Genomic DNA, 16,369 nt, shown 5'->3' on the forward strand with positions numbered 1-16,369 from the left:
CGCTGAATTAAAAAAACTGTCCGACCAACTTCAAGAAAAGGAAGGTATTATTGGCGAGAAACAATGAGATCTCCAAGACATAGACAAAAAGCTCCAGGAGCTCCAAGGAAAGCTTGATGAAGAAATCCTCCAAGAGAAGAAACAACAGAACATAAAACAGAGAGAGATGCAGTGTGAACTCCAAAACATGGAGAGAAAATACAGTGGGGTGCAGGTAAGCCTTGATAAAACCCTGCACAAAAATCAAGAGTTGCTTCAAGAGAAAACGCAACATGACATAAAACAGAAAGAAATGGACCGCAAGCTTGAAGACACGGAAGAGAAATACTCTAAATAACGCTTGATGAAACAAAATAAAGAGTTTCTTCAAGATAAAGAGCAATAGAATATAACACAGAAAGAAGAAAAACTTCCTCTTCTCCAGGACTTTGAGAGGAAAAATAAAAAAATACAAGAATTTTATAATAACATGAAGTACAAAGCAACTGAACTGGAAGAAGAAAAGGACAAACTGGAAAAACAATGCTCAGAGATGCAGAGTAAGATCATTGAAATGCTGAGAAAAAACAGACAACTTGAGGAACTTTCTAACAACTTGAAGTCCCAAAACACTGAAATACAGGCTCAAAAGCAACAAGAAGAAAAATCGCATGAAAACCTGCAGTGTATGTTTCAAGAAATCCAAAGAAGTCAGCAGTTAGAAGAAATGCACAACAGAGAAATACAGAAATGCACAAGGCAAAGCTAATACAAGAGGCAACATCTAAAGAACTAAAAGAAAAGCTTGATGAAAAAGAAGCAAAATTTGCAGAAGTGGAGAAAAGATGCAAGAAACTTGACACACAAAATGCAGAAACAATCGATGAGTTGAAAACCCTCATCCTAGAGAAAAAAAGTGCCGGATCAGTGCCTGAAAAAGAAGCAAAAACGCTTCCTCTTTTTCCAGAGGAGGGAGACTGCTGCTCCTCACCTGATATAGCCTCCTTTTTCTCCACCTCTGTTCCATCTTAATTTTCACCCCTTCTCCCCCCCCCCCCTTGCTTCCCTCTTTCCCTTTTTCTCCTAAAACCTCTCCCCTCACCTTTTCATCCTTTTTCTTTTTCACCCTCACCCTCATGTTTCTCCCTGTTGAAAGGCAGTTTTTCCTCCCCACTGTCGCCTAGTGCTTTTTCCTCTTCTATCTTTCCTTTACTCTCTTCTTCACAAGCCCACCCCCATCCCCCCTCCATTTTCTCCGCCATCTCCCTACCACAGGGTAGGGGGATGGGGGGGACAATAAACACAATTGGCTACATTTTACTTGTGTCTACGGAAGAGGATTAGGGCCACTGGAAAAAAAAAAGTGGGCACGTCTTTTTTTTTCTTCTTTTCTTGAATTCTGAGAAAAAAGTCAGAATTCTGACTTTTTCATCAAAATTTTTTTTTTTCAGAATTCTGAGATTAAAGTCAGAATTCGGGGTGCGACCGTGGCTCAGGAGTTTGGGAAGCGTATCTGTAACCGGAAGGTTGCCGGTTCGATCCCTGGGCTCTCTGTCCTGGTCGTGGTGTCCTTGGGCAAGACACTTTACCCTACCGCCTACTGGTGTTGGCCAGAGGGGCCGATGGCGCGATATGGCAGCCTCGCTTCTGTCAGTCTGCCCCAGGGCAGCTGTGGCTACAACCGTAGCTTGCCTCCACCAGTGTGTGAATGCGCGAATGAATGAATAGTGGCATTGTAAAGCGCTTTGGGTGCCTTGAAAAGCGCTATATAAATCCAATCCATTATTATTAATTCTGACTTTTTTCTCAGAATTCTGAAAAAAAAAGAAATTTTGATGAAAAAGTCAGAATTGCATAGGCATGCTGGGTGGTAGGTGGAGAGCGGTTGATCTGATATCCTCGTGTTGGTGTTGTTCCCAGATCATCATACTAAATGTTGTTCCAGGATCAACATTGCAAGTGACCAATCAGAATGTTGTGACGTCATACTTTTGCGACTTCGGGAAAAACCGGCGTAAAACAAAAAAACTGTACTAAAGCTGCGTGAAACCGCCTCTGTCCGCCGATCAACGGACCCTGACCCTAACCCTAACCGTAACCCTTTAATAAACAGTAAGCAGAATTGATATTGTCCTTGCAACATTGGAATTTCATAAATGCACGAATGGCTTGGCGCGCAAAAGAATAACGTCACAACAATGTGATTGGTCACTTGCAATGTTGAACCTGGAACAACATTTTCATGATGGTCTGGGAACAACACCAACACGAGGATATCAGATCATCCGGTGGAGAGCAGACCCAAAATGCAGGAACCCTCAGACAAAAGTAAACTCAAAGTGCAGCTTTATTAGGTAGAAACAGCAAGGCTAACAAAAACATTAGCTGAGCACACAACATGGAGGAGTACGGCAATGACATGATGAAGACAACAGGGAAACTGAGGACTTTAATGCACACATGAGGTAATTAGGAAGATGCAACACGGCTGGGCAAAACAAGACACAGGTGAACTAAGTCAGACAAAACTGAACATAACACAAGCAGGACAAGAGACTATCAAAATAAAACAGGAAACTACCACTGAGAGTGCGACATACAGACATAACAAACACAAAGGGAGACAATAAACAGAGACATGACTGGGGAAACAGACAAAGAATACAAAGAAAACAAACACTCAAAACCACTATGAGAAAACTAGAAGACTTCAAACATATTGTGCTCATATTGTGTTGGGCTAGCTATATGCTGAAGTACTGCTACCACGACCTGCAGTCGTTCCGATGTTGTGCATAATAAATAAATAAATAAAAACACCGGCCCACTTTAACCCCTGACTATTCCACACCATTTTGGCTCTTTTATCTATTTTTATGTGACATTCCCTGGTGACTAATAGGTGAACAGGACTTCCTTTCCTGTGTTGCTGTTCAGACTCAGATCAGTTTGATGTTTAATGGCCTGCATTGATGAAATAATAACTTCCCTCAAATGACTTAAAGCAAAAGTAATGTTAAGGTTCAAAGATTGAGGAAGGAGAGTACAAACAACCAGGTCCAGAAGATCTTGGTCAAACAATTGATTTTAATGATTACACGCGTGGGAAGATCACCACAGACAGCAATTGATCTTCGACTTAATCAAAGCATACACAGATTTTTATAGCATCAGGGTTTGAATTAATGACGCCCCTTCATACGTCACAGACAGAATATATACATATGTCAAATCAAAACCACAATGACTTTTAACACGGTTTAAAAGAACGTTGTCTTCTATCTCGTCTGGAACACGAGCCCCACATCCTGCCAGACACTGTTCCTCTTTCCAGAGACAAACATGACCAACTTCTCACCTATAAATGAGTCTAACTAATGTATGTGTGTGTGTATGTGTTGACCTTACATGCTCTCTCATCTCACCCGTTGCACTTCTGACCTTTTACCAGACCAGAGGCTCATCCTTATGTGTAATAACCTAACTGAAACTATATGTACTATGTTGAATAAATGTTTTAATCAAGAACCTCTACTAAAAGCTTAATAAAAGAATATAAAAGTATAACAGACAATTTGAATAACCTAGTAATTCAAATAGCCTCGTCTAGCCTGCTCCTCAGAATAACTTAGACTCTGCTTTCACTTCTGCAAACTCTCTGCAACTTCCCGTCAACTCCTGCAACTTAGTCTTTCTGAAAGACACACACTGTTTAAACCTCTGAATGCAATATCAATGCTGCAGATTATATTATTAATGCAATGGTAATGATGATGATTATTTAACAATAGCAGTAAAATAATTTCCCTGCTCCACAGTAACAAGTCCATTTTCAAAATGTAAGGAGTAAAAGTACACAGTTGTCTCAAGTACTACTGAAGTAAAGTACAGAGACCTGAACATTCTACTTAAAGCACAGCACTTGAATATATGGCTGTAGAAGGGCAACAAATCAGGCTTTTTTTCTTTATAAATGTTTCCTGTGGAAAATGTATATTTTATACAGATTTATGGGACCATTTAGTAAAAGACACAAAGATGTCATTGCAAAGATGACTGATGGTTTCTGACTGGACTAGAACTGGTGAAACTGTGAAAATAATAATCGCTTAAAAGTCACAATTTTGAGCTCAGGCTGATTGCTTCTCATACAAGCTTGCAGCACATAAACAGAGCCACAGCCAGGACTATAGACATTAAGTCCAGATTGCTTTGGCAGAGTCTCAACACTCAAAGAAATGGACAAGAATAAACTGGAAAATTCCTTTCACTGTAATGCTTTTTTTTTTTTTTCAATTAAATTTAGCCTAAAATCTGTTTAAACACTTTTTTCAATTAAATTTAGCCTAAAATCTGTTTAAACACTGGGTGATATGTTTTGTGACTGTAAATCTAAATGTGTGTCTATGTGAATACACAGACTGAAGTTAACAGGTTTAGAGGTAATGTTTGAGCCTCTGGTCATAATAAATGAAAGGAATAAGCTATCAAATGACAGTTCAGGGTTCAAAGCTTTTCTATCTCTGAATTAATTGGAGCTATGAGTGTAAAAGGAGGCAAGACGGACTGCTGAGTCTGGAAAGCAAGCAAAGATATGATTAAGCTTTGAGCTGCCATTTAAATTTAAATTTGTATAATAGGGAATAAAGTAATTGGTTAGAAAGTAACAACCATGAGATAAGAGATAACGAGAAATAACTTGTGTCAGCATAATGTGAAGGTGAGAAAGATTAACAGGGAGTAAGACTTAAAAAATGTGTTAGAGGAGTCTTTACTGAGGTGACAAAAGAGTACAAGGGCAAATTAGTTATAAGAAAAAAGAAGGCAAGAAGCGAGGCGGGGAAACAGAAAAACAAAAAAACAACAACCCTGCAATCTTCACTATATATACACAAACTCAATACATATACATATAAGCCTGGATGCTATATAATACTTCAGCTTCTGTCCGTTTTATATTCAGTTTTATTGCCTATATTGGTATTGTTCAAAACACCAATGCATAAAAAAAATCGTTAAACCTGCTTTCCAGAAATTTTGGAGTTAATCTTCATCTGTTTAAAGCCCTGTTCTGTAACTGCCTGATCATGTTGATGCTCGGATGTACGGGCTTCCGATGAGTCCCTGAAGGCAGCGCTGGCCCTAGCAGTGATTATTGAGCTCCCGGGAGACTTCATGGAGAGGGAATGAGATGAAATAGGACTTGAAGCCGGATCATGGCGGCGCCTCTCGGGCGGGACACCTTACCTGAACACTGGTCTTACGGTGTCTGCGGGGACGGCAGGGTCTTCTTCATCAAGTGAGTGGGATAACAAACGCTTTATCGCGCCGTCTCTCCCGGTTTAACGGGAGTTGGCGGGGTCTGCCCGGTGTTTTCTTCCCGGCGGTGTAACAGGTGTTTTTCCCTCCTCTCTCTGTCTGTGCTGCAGCGATGAGACACGGACCACTACCTGGCTCCATCCCCGCTCCGGTCAACCTGTAAACTCTGGACACATGATACGCTCAGGTAGCTAGCTAAGCTAGGTCTCCAGGGCAGTTTCACCTGTGCTTATTTCGCATATTTGCTTATTTAACGGTGTTTGTCGCTGCTAACTTCACTATACGGTCCGGGCCCGACAAAGTTTCAAGTGTTACGAACAAGTCTGTTGTCTGGTTTTATTTTAGACCTGCCTTGCGGATGGGAGGAAGGTTTTACGGACGAAGGGGCCAGTTACTTCATAAAGTAAGTTCCTTACAGACATATACTGCTGCAGTCTCCGTTACTGCTACCTGTGCGTTACTTGAAGTTGCCGTGCAGCTTAATATGGCTCCTGGCTCGAACTCCCTGCTACTAGCAGGACTAATGACCGCTGGGACAGTGCGGATTTAAATGGGGTGTGCCTGGGGCTAACCTGCTGAACCTCTAATGACCTCACTGCTTTCATTTGTGCTGTGCGTGAGAAGCGGCTATCAGGTGTTTGTCATGTTCTCGCGTTCTGCCTTTTGGTACAGACCCACACTCATGTGTGTTTGCGAGCTTTTACGAGAGTTAATTTGTTATACAGTGATAAGAGATGATCTCTGGTTAACTTCCTCATATCCCAGAAGTAGTTTGAAATTTTTTTTTGCATATTTTAGCTCCTGGATAACCTACAGAGTTTATTGTGTACTACAGGGCAGCAGATAGTTGTTTAGGCTGATAACCATGTAATAAAGAAATCCTGATGGACATGTGACCTCTTTCAAGATTACCAGTAAGCAGACTTGCAGCTTCTTAATACTAACCCTCTATGATCAGGTTCTACTAACCATTGTATAGAACTGTATGGTTTGGTTGTTGGGCTCACAATATACTATAGATGTGTTATAGAAGGTTTTCCACCATATATCTTTAACTTGAGATTTAAATGTAAAGGCATTTAAAATTGGCAGGTTAATGACTCTGGTAATTAGGTCAGTGTTTAATTGACTTGTTAAAGCTATGGGCCAGTGATGGGCTCTGCCCAAGATAATTACTGTTGTTGTTTGAATGCATTGTTTTGTAAATGCATTCATATCATATTAAAGTTGTATTATAAGTTTAACATAGTCAAATAAAAAGACTCCTACAAACAGCTGTAGGAAAGAAACACAACTCTCATTGCGTACATAACAATTAAACCCTTCTGGCAGACTGACTCTTATGTAACACAAGCTGAAGACACACATGCATACCTACACCCATGACATAATCTGTATTATCAAGAATTTTACAGTGTAAATATTATATTATGGTTTGCAGGTAATCTTAGTAACCTGATTACTGACATTTGATCCTTAATCAGCGGTCTTTTAATAAGCTTTTCCGACCCTACAAATTAATTGTAGGGTCGGAAAAGCTTATTAAAACTCAGATTATGTGAGAGTCAGGCCCCCTGCTGAGACACAGTCTGTAGTCTTCTCTCGGTATCAGCTGTTCACTGCAGTGTGAGGTATGGTTTCTTTTCTTTTTTGGGGGGGGGGGGGGATAACAGTGCATGGGGTTTTTTGGGCGTCAGTGACGGACTTATAAGATTAGGAGTAATGACAAACCTTTTTGTTTTTGTCTTTAGTGTCTCAGATGGATTATTATATATATATATATATATATATATATATATATATATATATATATATATATATATATATATATATATATATTCAAAATTCCCAGGAATACTGATCTACTTGGTTACACTTTTGAGTTTTTGCTGAAACTGCTTGAATGAGATTAAAGTTTATTGTCATATGCTGATAAAATGCACAGTAATACTGAAAGGTGTTTCTAAATTGATAAACACCGTAAATATCAGCATGATCTTAATCAATAAATGTGTGAATTATGGTGGGAGTGTGGATATAAACTCAGTGCATTAGCTGCTAAACATTATTTCTTTACTGTCCTGCGTAATTGTATCCTTATAGAAAAGTGCCAAAAATTGACTGCAGTGAAAACAACAATGAAACTGTTTTACAAAACCTCACAAAAGATGCTCACTGGTTTTTTGTTTTGTTTTTTTAGTTGATATCTGATAAGTGAAAAAGATGAATGTCTTGGGGCTGTGTTGTGTTCTGCCTCGTTATCCCTGATGCAGGAGCTTATCTCTGCATCTTCAGTGATGTATGAAATGAAAGCAAAATTCTCACTAGAAAAAAAAATGCTCTTTGACCCTCCTTTGTCCTCTCAGTGAGGTAAAACTTTAAGATGCAGTTATTTGGCGACTTTAAACTTTAAAAAGATCTTTTTATGAAAAAAGAGTCATAAAAAGAGTTTGGAAATTCAGACCATATCTTTGTTGTAAAGAGTCCAGATCGGTTGAGCAGAATAGTTTTGTGTGTTTGGCAGTGTAATCCAGCAGACAGAGAAGGAAAAACACTTGTTTAGTGCCTGAACAGAAAAGTTTGGGACTTTGGTGGTATTGACTCGGAATTTCACTCTGGGTTTCATTCAAAACGTGAGACTTCAGATTGCAAATGTGAAGACACGCTGAGACCTACAAGGACTGGACAAATCGTCATGTAAAGGCTTTTTTTTCCTACCAACTTTGAGAGGATTGAAAGTCAGGAGGGAATTCAATAAACAGCTGGAACTAGCTGGAATTTTAGCAGTAGACAGAGTTATTGTATGCACTGAGTTTGAGATTGCGTTATTTGAAGATAGTTAGAGAGGCAAGACAAAGATGGTTTGGACATGTGCAGAGGAGAGAGTGCAAATATTGGATATATGATGTGAAATATGGAGCTGTCATGCAGGAGGAAAAGAGGAAGACCACAGAGAAGATTCATGGATGGAGCAAAGGAGGACATGTAGAGGGTTGGTGCAAAAGCAAAACAATAAAAATGTTTTATTTATCCATCCAGCCATCCCTTTTCCTTCACTTATTCAATTCAGGGTCATGCGGGGTGGGAGCCTATCCCAGCTGCCATAAAGAGAGCAGGGGTAACCCTAAAGAGGTCTCCAGTCTGTTGAATGGCTAACCACCATTTATTACTGATTGTTTATATCTTTGGAAACCTAGTTTAGCATTCATGTTTTTTTCCTCTGTGTAGGTATTTACATAAGCTTCTGTAGGAAGGAAGGTTAACACCTGTTAGAGCGCTCATGGGCCACTCAGTTGTTCAGTAATCAGTGTTTTTAAGGTCCTGAAATGTCCTTAAAACGCCCTGTGGAATACACCAGGCACAGACACACGCACACACAGGTAGGTACAGCCAACTTCCACATTTATTCAAGTGTTGTTGTTTTGACAGCTGACTCAGTCACACAGTCTGACAGCTCACGAGCCCAGCTGATCTCTCCCCTGGCCGCTCCTCCTCGTCTCACTATAAACACAGCGGAGGGAGACCATCATCAGTCCATAAACAACATCAGCTGTTCTTACCGGCCTCGCAACGCCGCCCTGATGAGCCTTCCGCTCCACTCCTCCCCTGCAGCTGCGCCCGGGGCCACGCCTCCGCCACACACCCCCACCGCCCGTTCGAGGCCGGGGAGCCGTCCGGCCGAGCCAACTCCCCCCCCCCCCCCCCCCCCCCCCCGCGAGCGAGAGAGGAAATCGGCCACTGCCATCTGCGCCCCCGGCCTATGGATCACCTTGAACTTAAAGGGCTGCAACGCCAGATACCACCGGGTGATCCGGGCGTTGGCATCCTTCATGCGGTGGAGCCACTGCAGCGGGGCGTGGTCCGAACAGAGGGTGAATGAGCGTCCCAGGAGGTAATAGCGCAGGGAGCCGACCGCCCACCGGATGGCCAGGCACTCCTTCTCCACGGTGCTGTACCGGCGCTCGCGCTCTGCTAGCTTCCAGCTGATGTATAGGACAGGGCGGTCGGCCCCCCTTACCTGCTGGGACAAAACGGCTCCCAGCCCTCTGTCCGAGGCGTCAGTCTGCAGAACAAAAGGGAGGGAAAAGTTAGGAGTGTGAAGCAGCGGCTCCCCACAGAGAGCCTTTTTCACCTGCACAAACGCCGCCTGGCACGGCCCCGTCCACTGGACCAGATCCGGGGCACCCTTTCGAGTGAGATCGGTCAGGGGGCTGGTTAGCTGCGCAAACCCCGGCACAAAGCGACGATAGTAACCCGCCAACCCCAAGAACCGTCTCACCTCCTTTTTCGTCCTGGGGCGCGGGCAGGATGCGATAGCCGCCGTCTTCTCCACCTGTGGACGCACCTGCCCGCCCCCCAGGTGGTACCCCAGATACTGCACCTCCCTCCGTCCAACCGCGCACTTCTTCGGATTGGCCGTGAGCCCTGCCCCCCTCAGGGACTCCAGGACCGCGGCAACCCGCAGCACATGCTCCGCCCAGGTGTCGCTGTGGATGATCACGTCATCCAGGTAGGCGGCAGCATACGCTGCGTGCGGACGCAGTACCCGGTCCATGAGACGCTGGAAAGTGGCCGGGGCCCCGAACAGGCCAAACGGAAGTGTCACGAACTGGTACAAACCGTACGGAGTGGAGAAGGCCGTTTTCTCCCTGGCCTCGGCAGACAAGGGAATCTGCCAATAGCCCTTGGTTAAGTCCAGTGTCGTGAAAAAGCGGGCCGTGCCTAACCGGTCCAGGAGCTCGTCGACCCGAGGCATGGGGTAGGCATCAAAGCGTGACACTTCGTTCACCCTGCGATAGTCGACACAGAACCGTATAGACCCATCCTTCTTCGCCACCAGAACGATGGGGCTACACCAGGCGCTTTGCGACTCTTCTATTACTCCCATCCTCAGCATTTCCGCCAATTCCCTCTGCACGATTTTTCGCTTGTGCTCCGGGAGCCTGTAGGGCCGTGAACGCACCGTCACGCCAGGCTGCGTCACGAAATGGTGCTCGATGAGGGACGTCCGGCCGGGCAGGGGGGAGAACACGTCCGCAAAACGCTGTTGCAACGCGACAACATCCGCTCTCTGGGCCTGTGTGAGATGGTCATCACAAGGGAGGGAGGCGGGAATGATAGAATTTGGCACCTCAGGCCCCAACTCATCTCTCTCCTTCACCAAGCTCACCAGAGAAGCGGTTTCAACCTCTCGCCACAGTTTGAGGAGATTGAGGTGATAAATCTGCGTGGCTCCTCCCCTGTCCGACCGAGCGACCTCATAGTCCACGTCCCCGACTCGCCGTGTGACCACAAAGGGTCCTTGCCACTTGGCGAGCAACTTCGAGCTGGAAGTAGGGAGTAACACAAGCACTTTATCTCCCGGTGAAAATTGCCTGAGCCTAGCCCCTCTGTCATACAGGCGTTGCTGACGCTGCTGAGCCTGGAGCAAATTCTCCCGTGACAACCTCCCCAAAGTGTGGAGTTTTGCTCTCAGGTCCAACACGTACTGAATCTCATTTTTGGCGGGGCTCGGACCGTCCTCCCAGCTTTCTTTAATCAGGTCGAGCACCCCACGTGGCCTCCTGCCGAACAGCAGTTCAAAGGGAGAAAATCCCGTGGAGGCCTGGGGCACCTCCCGCACTGCGAATAACAGAGGGTCTAGCCAGTGATCCCAATTGCGTTCATCCTCGTTAATGAACTTCCGAATCATGGACTTTAAAGTCTTATTCAGCCGCTCCACCAGCCCGTCAGTCTGAGGGTGGTAGACGCTGGTCCGAATAGATTTAATGCCCAGTAATTCGTACAGTTCCCGCAGTGTACGAGACATAAACGACGTGCCCTGGTCAGTCAGTATCTCTTTCGGGATTCCGACTCGGGAGATGACCTGAAACAGTGCCTGCGCCACACTCTTTGCAGAGATGGTGCGCAGCGGAACTGCTTCCGGGTACCGCGTTGCGTAATCCACCAGGACTAACACAAAGCGGTAGCCGCGTGCACTCCGGTGAAACGGCCCGATGAGGTCCATGCCGATGCGCTCAAACGGGACCTCAATGAGGGGGAGAGGGCGCAGCGGCGCCTTCGGTATGGCCGGCTGGTTAACAAGTTGGCAGTCCGGGCAGGACGCGCACATCCGCTCGGATGCCCGGCCAATAAAATCGGGCCGTTATTTGCTCCAGAGTTTTCTCATAGCCCATATGCCCTGCCATGGGGTTATAGTGGGCCGCCTGGAAAAGCGTTTCCCGGCGGCCCTGCGGCACCAACAACTGGGTGTGTGTTTCCTCTGTCTGAGTGTCACGACTCACTCGATATAATCGGTCGTTTAATAAGACGAAACGCGGGTAGGTCTGCGCGGCCTCAGGGCGCACCACGTGACCATCAATAGCCATCACTTGGTCAAAGGCTGAGCGTAGGGTGCCGTCACGAGACTGCTCCAGTGGGAAATCACCCATGGGGGACACTTCCGGGGCCGGCGGGACGTCCCGTGAGGGACCCGCCGGCTCCTCCCCCCCGGAGTCAGTGTCGGACGACCCCGCGTCACCGCTGAACGCCGCGCACACGCTACACCCCGCTTCCGGTCGTGATCGCACCCCCGCGTACTGTCCCAGTAGCTGATGAAACCCCGGCCAATTGGTACCCAGAATCAGGGGGTGCGACAGGCGCGGGCTAACCGCCGCCGTTACTCTATGCGTTTTGCCCTTATACTTTAATAACAGCGGCACTATGGGATACCTGTGAACGTCACCATGCACACACCTCACCTCCACCCATTCTGCCTCCAGCAATGCCCCGGGGCGAACCAAGCTTTGGTGTACGAGGGTCTGCGTGCAGCCCGTGTCCACCAACGCCTGGCGTATACCCCCTCGAGTCCTTACCGGAATACTGTATGTCCCTCCTGGACCGGGGGAGGGTGCTGGGGCGCCAGCAACACGAAACACCTGCCCCACTTCCATAAGCGGACAATCCCTCCTCAGGTGCCCCGGCTGCCCGCACTTCCAACACTCCGGCCCCGGCGTCTGTGCTGCTCTCCGTGGCTTGGGGGCGGCTCCACTTGGCTCGGCTGCCCTGGACGGCACCAACGCCGCGAAAGGGTTAGTGGCGCCGGCAGCCGCTCTGCCTGCCCTGGTGCCGGCACACGGCGCCTCGGGGCCGGCACCGGGGCCTGTTTGTTCGGCCTCCGTCCGGCGTCCCCGGGTTCCCCTGCTCCAGCGGCAAGGTGGTCCTCCGCCAGCGTCACCGCTACCTCCAAGCTTGCGGGCCGGTGGCACCGGACCCATCTCGCCGTCTCCGCTGGCAATCCCTCCGTGAACTGCTCCAGCACCACCTTGTCCACCAGCTTCGTCTCCCCCTCCGATGTTCCCGGTTGCAGCCAGCGTACCGCCGCGTCGCGCAGCTGCCGGGCCCAGGCGAATGGTCGGTCCGTTGTAGCCAGCTGACAGGCCCGGAACCGCCGGCGGTGGTCTTCGGCGGTGAGCCCTAGCCTGTCCACCACCGCCCGGCTCACGTCCGCGAAGCTGCTCCTCGACGCCGGAGGCAGACTCAGGGCCGCTGTTTGTGCCTCCCCGGACAGCAGGGGGAGCAGCCGCGGAGCCCACTCCTCCCGCGGCCATTGGCAAGCCTCCGCCGTGGCACGGAAGGTCTCCAAAAAAACCTGTGGGTCGTCCCCGTCCCCCATCCGGGGCACCGCCACCGACAGTGGCGAGGGCTTCGGCGTGGCAGCGGCCCCGACCAGCCGCTCCAGAACTTGCGTCTGCCGGTCCGTCTGCTCCCGCAGCGCGGCCAGGTGGGCACGCTGGTCGGCCGCCTGATCCCGGCTCATCGTCGCCATCTCCGCCAGCATCTGCGCCAAGAATTGCAGAGGCTGGGCGGGCGGCGCGGCCTGTGGGTCGGACATTTCCCCACCGGCACTTTCCTGGGTTTCGGCACCACTTGTGGAATACACCAGGCACAGACACACGCACACACAGGTAGGTACAGCCAACTTCCACATTTATTCAAGTGTTGTTGTTTTGACAGCTGACTCAGTCACACAGTCTGACAGCTCACGAGCCCAGCTGATCTCTCCCCTGGCCGCTCCTCCTCGTCTCACTATAAACACAGCGGAGGGAGACCATCATCAGTCCATAAACAACATCAGCTGTTCTTACCGGCCTCGCAGCGCCGCCCTGATGAGCCTTCCGCTCCACTCCTCCCCTGCAGCTGCGCCCGGGGCCACGCCTCCGCCACACGCCCTCAGGCAGATTTAGTGCTTTACATTTTCTCTGTGCTGAGAGAATTAAGTGGCATTGCAGATAACAGAGAGAAACGATTGGTTATGTTGCACTTTATGGTTTTCTTTGTGTGGAAGCTCTTTTTTTTTTTTTTCTTTTTTTTTTTTGGCTTATGTTTAAATACTGTCTGCTTCATTGCAGATCACTATTTGTGGGGTAATTAAAAATCTTGTAAGCCGTGACCGGGGATATACATTTTGGTTGGGATTGTCTAAAAATAATCCTGAATGGGGATATTGAAAATACATAAAATCTGCAGTTACTGTCTTTTTAAAAATATCTAGTCTAGTGTATGTTTTTTTTTTTTTTAAATAAAACCTTTTATTTTTGCAACACTTTGATTTAGCTTGGCATAGCGCTCAATCTGTGATGTAATTGGCCATCAAGCTGTTGGCAGGCAGTTTCTTTGTTTGAGATGCATATGGCTTCAAAGTATGTGGTGCAACCACCACCACCACCACAGCCTTGATGCTTTGCGTCGTCTTGATTGTGATGCACCCTCGCATTGCGCCACATATTCTTGAGGAGCCATTTCTGTCTCAACAGTTCGTTTCATACTAGACGTCCTTGTAGCAAAGCTCTCTGCGAGCCTGATGAAGATGCCACGTATAACTCACACTTGGGACGTGGGACTCATGTGGTCGCATGCTCTCCTGTGCACATATACATGTTCACACTCGCATCTCTGAACTCTCTGAAATGAATGTGGGGAGTGGCTTCACTGGTCCGTCATCACAAAACAAAACACAAAAAATAGGAGGGTGTCTCTGGGCTTAGTGCGACTGTGCGTTTGTAGAAATGCTAGTTCATTTTTCTGTTGTAGTGGGGATTTGACCTGTTTGATGGTTAAAGAGTGCATGATCTTTAGTGTCATTATACAGAGCACAATGCAATTGGGCTTGGATCAGAGATGATAAAAAAAAAAAAAAAAACAATCCCCAAACTAAACAGCAACCTAAAAGACAAAAATAGACTTAGCCAGTGTAAAGTGTCAAAGCTTGCAATATCTTAAGGAGTACACATCCCTCTGACGTTTGATTCATTCAGACTGATGGCAACCTGTTGGCAGTCTATCTGTATTTATCTATTAAACAGCAATTATTTGCAAACCTTTGACAAGTCGAACTCCAGCTATTTAGTTTCTGGACAGGTTCCAGAACGTTCTCCAGTCCAGCTTGGAATTGGATATAAATATATAAATTGTAGTACATACAGTCCTATGAAAAAGTATTTGTTACATTGTTTCAGTTAAAACAAATTTTCTTTAGATAAAGATAACTCATAAAAATGAAAGAAAATACAATTTTAAACATACCTGGAAAAATATGCAAATACAAATGTGGATTAAAAAAACAACAACCAGATTTTAACTCTTGAAAACAAGAAGCCTCCTGCTTTGCTGAAAACTATTTTTTTAAACTCATTATACCTCGATTGGGATTCAAAGTAGATACGATGCTTTCAGCTCTTTAGGTTAACCGCAGTAGAAATAGTAATTTATAGCATTACATGCACATCATTCTTCAGTGACGCTCAAGCATTCAAGTGAAATAACAATAAGCACATTCCTGAGTCTTTGGGGGGGTCAAGCTTCAGGTATTTCAGGTATTCTTAAGATGATAGAGATACGTCTGGAACAGGAACAAACATTTTAGTTTGTCCTTGTTTTAATTGGCTTATGGCTGATATTTTTTTGAACAGAAAAAAACCCATGGTGAATTAATAACACTCTTGACATCTAATATCCTTTCCACGTCAAAGCCATACTATTTATCTAGAGGCCGAATTTATGTAACAGCCCCCCAGGACTCCATTGTTGGAGCCTCATCTATCTGGAAAAATGCTTTTCATGTTTTTATTACTCGCAAAAAGGACGATGCAGCTCCCTCTGTGTATCTGTGCGGATTTTGTTTGGCCACTCCGTGACACTGCTAACAGCGTGTTTTTTAGAAAAACAGCTCAATTTTATTCCTTTCCCCATTACAGCACCTATTATTGATGTCCTGTTTTAAGGTGGACTGGATGTACCGACCAGTTGATTGTATCACATGTAATCTCAAGTCTGCTTGCAGATTTGTGGAGGTGAGGAAACGGGCAGGGTTTGAACATCTTTTTCCAGCTCTGTTCCTGCATTATTTAGATATTTCTGACAGTTTTAACCAAATGCAGTGCTATGAATTCTCTCTTTGGAGAGACTGCGTGAAAGTGTACTCTGTAACCTCTTATAAACCAGTTCTTTTTCATTCATTGTTGTCTATGTGCATAACCTGTGTCTAGCTTGGTGACTGGAGTCACAGTGTGAACATAGTCACAGGTGAAAATGTTTAATTTTTTTGTCACAGCGACACAAGAACGTGATTGTCTTCAACATATCTGTGCGGCTCCCAGAACTGTTGATGAGCTCACTGTAGACAACAATCAAGAGCCAGATCGTTTGTCTGCCCCTGGCTGTTTGCTTGGTTACTTCATTTCCGTCTGTCCCCAAACTCGGATACAGTTGTTCTTTGCCTGGACTTGCTTTAATAATCCTCTCTTATACTCTCCCCTGGACAAGGGGGATGTAAGTATGACTTGGGTTTGTTTGACGAGTTCCTCTGCTGCAGACAAGACCCTCTCACGTAACCTCTCTTCAGAAGTTGTCCCGAGGCTGTTTGTTTAAGCATGTTTGAAATAGTTCCCTGGTTGTACCCGTTTTGTGATTTTTTTTTTTTTTTTTTTCGCCCTCGTAGCTATGTGCATGCACACAGACATGATGTCTGATTCTGTCTTCCCCCGAAGGGCCTACAAACAGATTTTCTTCCCCCTTATTCTGCAGCTACACC

The 16,369-nt window shown here is 46.2% G+C and overlaps 1 protein-coding gene across 3 annotated transcripts in view; it reads left to right on the forward strand.

The window, feature by feature from the left end:
• The first annotated feature begins 5,165 nt into the window (after positions 1-5,165).
• Positions 5,166-16,369, forward strand: part of LOC146705027 (pleckstrin homology domain-containing family A member 7-like) — a 155,044-nt gene continuing 143,840 nt past the window's right edge. For all 3 annotated transcript variants that reach the window (XM_085462550.1, XM_085462549.1, XM_085462552.1), the window contains exons 1-3: positions 5,166-5,278; positions 5,409-5,485; positions 5,644-5,701. In XM_085462550.1, coding sequence (XP_085318676.1) covers positions 5,196-5,278; positions 5,409-5,485; positions 5,644-5,701 — 218 coding nt within the window. In that variant the 5' untranslated portion in view covers positions 5,166-5,195. The remainder of the gene's footprint in view (positions 5,279-5,408; positions 5,486-5,643; positions 5,702-16,369) is intronic.

The sequence above is a fragment of the Copadichromis virginalis genome, linkage group LG7 (assembly GCF_057382275.1).
Source record: "Copadichromis virginalis isolate Kocher_CV1m ecotype Utaka linkage group LG7, C_Virginalis_male_GT1.1, whole genome shotgun sequence".
In the NCBI taxonomy this organism is placed as follows: Eukaryota; Metazoa; Chordata; class Actinopteri; order Cichliformes; family Cichlidae; genus Copadichromis; species Copadichromis virginalis.